Source organism: Propithecus coquereli, unplaced genomic scaffold (assembly GCF_000956105.1).
Source record: "Propithecus coquereli isolate 6110/MARCELLA unplaced genomic scaffold, Pcoq_1.0 Scaffold91, whole genome shotgun sequence".
Classification (NCBI taxonomy): domain Eukaryota; kingdom Metazoa; phylum Chordata; class Mammalia; order Primates; family Indriidae; genus Propithecus; species Propithecus coquereli.
This window is the reverse complement of record NW_012155396.1, coordinates 1263477-1264301: the sequence shown is the minus strand read 5'-3', so window position 1 is coordinate 1264301 and position 825 is coordinate 1263477. Positions and strand designations below refer to the sequence as shown.

General features: G+C 37.9%; 1 protein-coding gene across 1 annotated transcript in view; it reads left to right on the top strand.

The window, feature by feature from the left end:
* The window catches only part of PAIP1 (poly(A) binding protein interacting protein 1), a 35744-nt gene that overhangs the window by 21474 nt on the left and 13445 nt on the right, over window positions 1-825 (top strand). The window contains exon 7 of the mRNA XM_012664729.1: window positions 436-606. Coding sequence (XP_012520183.1) covers window positions 436-606 — 171 coding nt within the window. The remainder of the gene's footprint in view (window positions 1-435; window positions 607-825) is intronic.

Sequence of the window (825 nt, the reverse complement as noted above, 5' to 3'; positions counted from 1 at the left end):
ATCCTCCTGCCTCAGCCTCCCAGAGTGCTAGGATTGTAGGCGTGAGCCACCACGCCCGGCCCAGAAATATTTTATTTAAAGGAATAATTTACCTATAGTTTCTGCTCACTAGCCATTTTTGTTCGGTTACATTTAGAAATTGAAAAAGTTAAGATGTTTTTGTGTTAAGATATAAGTCCAATGAAAAATAAAATGATTCAGGCTTTTTAAACAAATACTTGGGTAAAGTACTACTGTAAGTATAGTAGAACACACAAAAATGTTTGAAAGGTAGCTACTGCCTTTAAGGACCATATAGTCAGTTATGTGAAACAAATTTCAAGACTTTTTTTTTAAGTGAATTTATGTCATTTAGGAAATGTCAGAAAATCAAAGCACTAGATGTACATGTTAAATTTAGGACATAAAGTTTTAAGAGTCTGGGGTGTTTCAGAGTCTGACACTTACAGTGGATATACTTTAACTCATTTTTTATTTTTTGTCTGCAGAGACGTAAAACAGATGCTCCTGAAGCTTGTAGAACTCCGGTCCAGTAACTGGGGTAGAGTTCATGCAACTTCAACATACAGAGAAGCAACACCTGAAAATGATCCTAACTACTTTATGGTATGCTAGTGTTTTGCTTGTTGTTTGAATTCAACTTTACAAGTTAGATGAGTTATGCAAAGTTATTTTCAGAGTTCAGTGCCTAATATCTGTCTTCACTGGCTTAGGTTGGCATGACATCGAGCAGACCAGGTAAATTAAAAGAAGAGACCTGGGCCGGGTGCAGTGGCTCACGCCTGTAATCCTAACAGTCTGGGAGGCCGAGGCGGGTGGATCGTT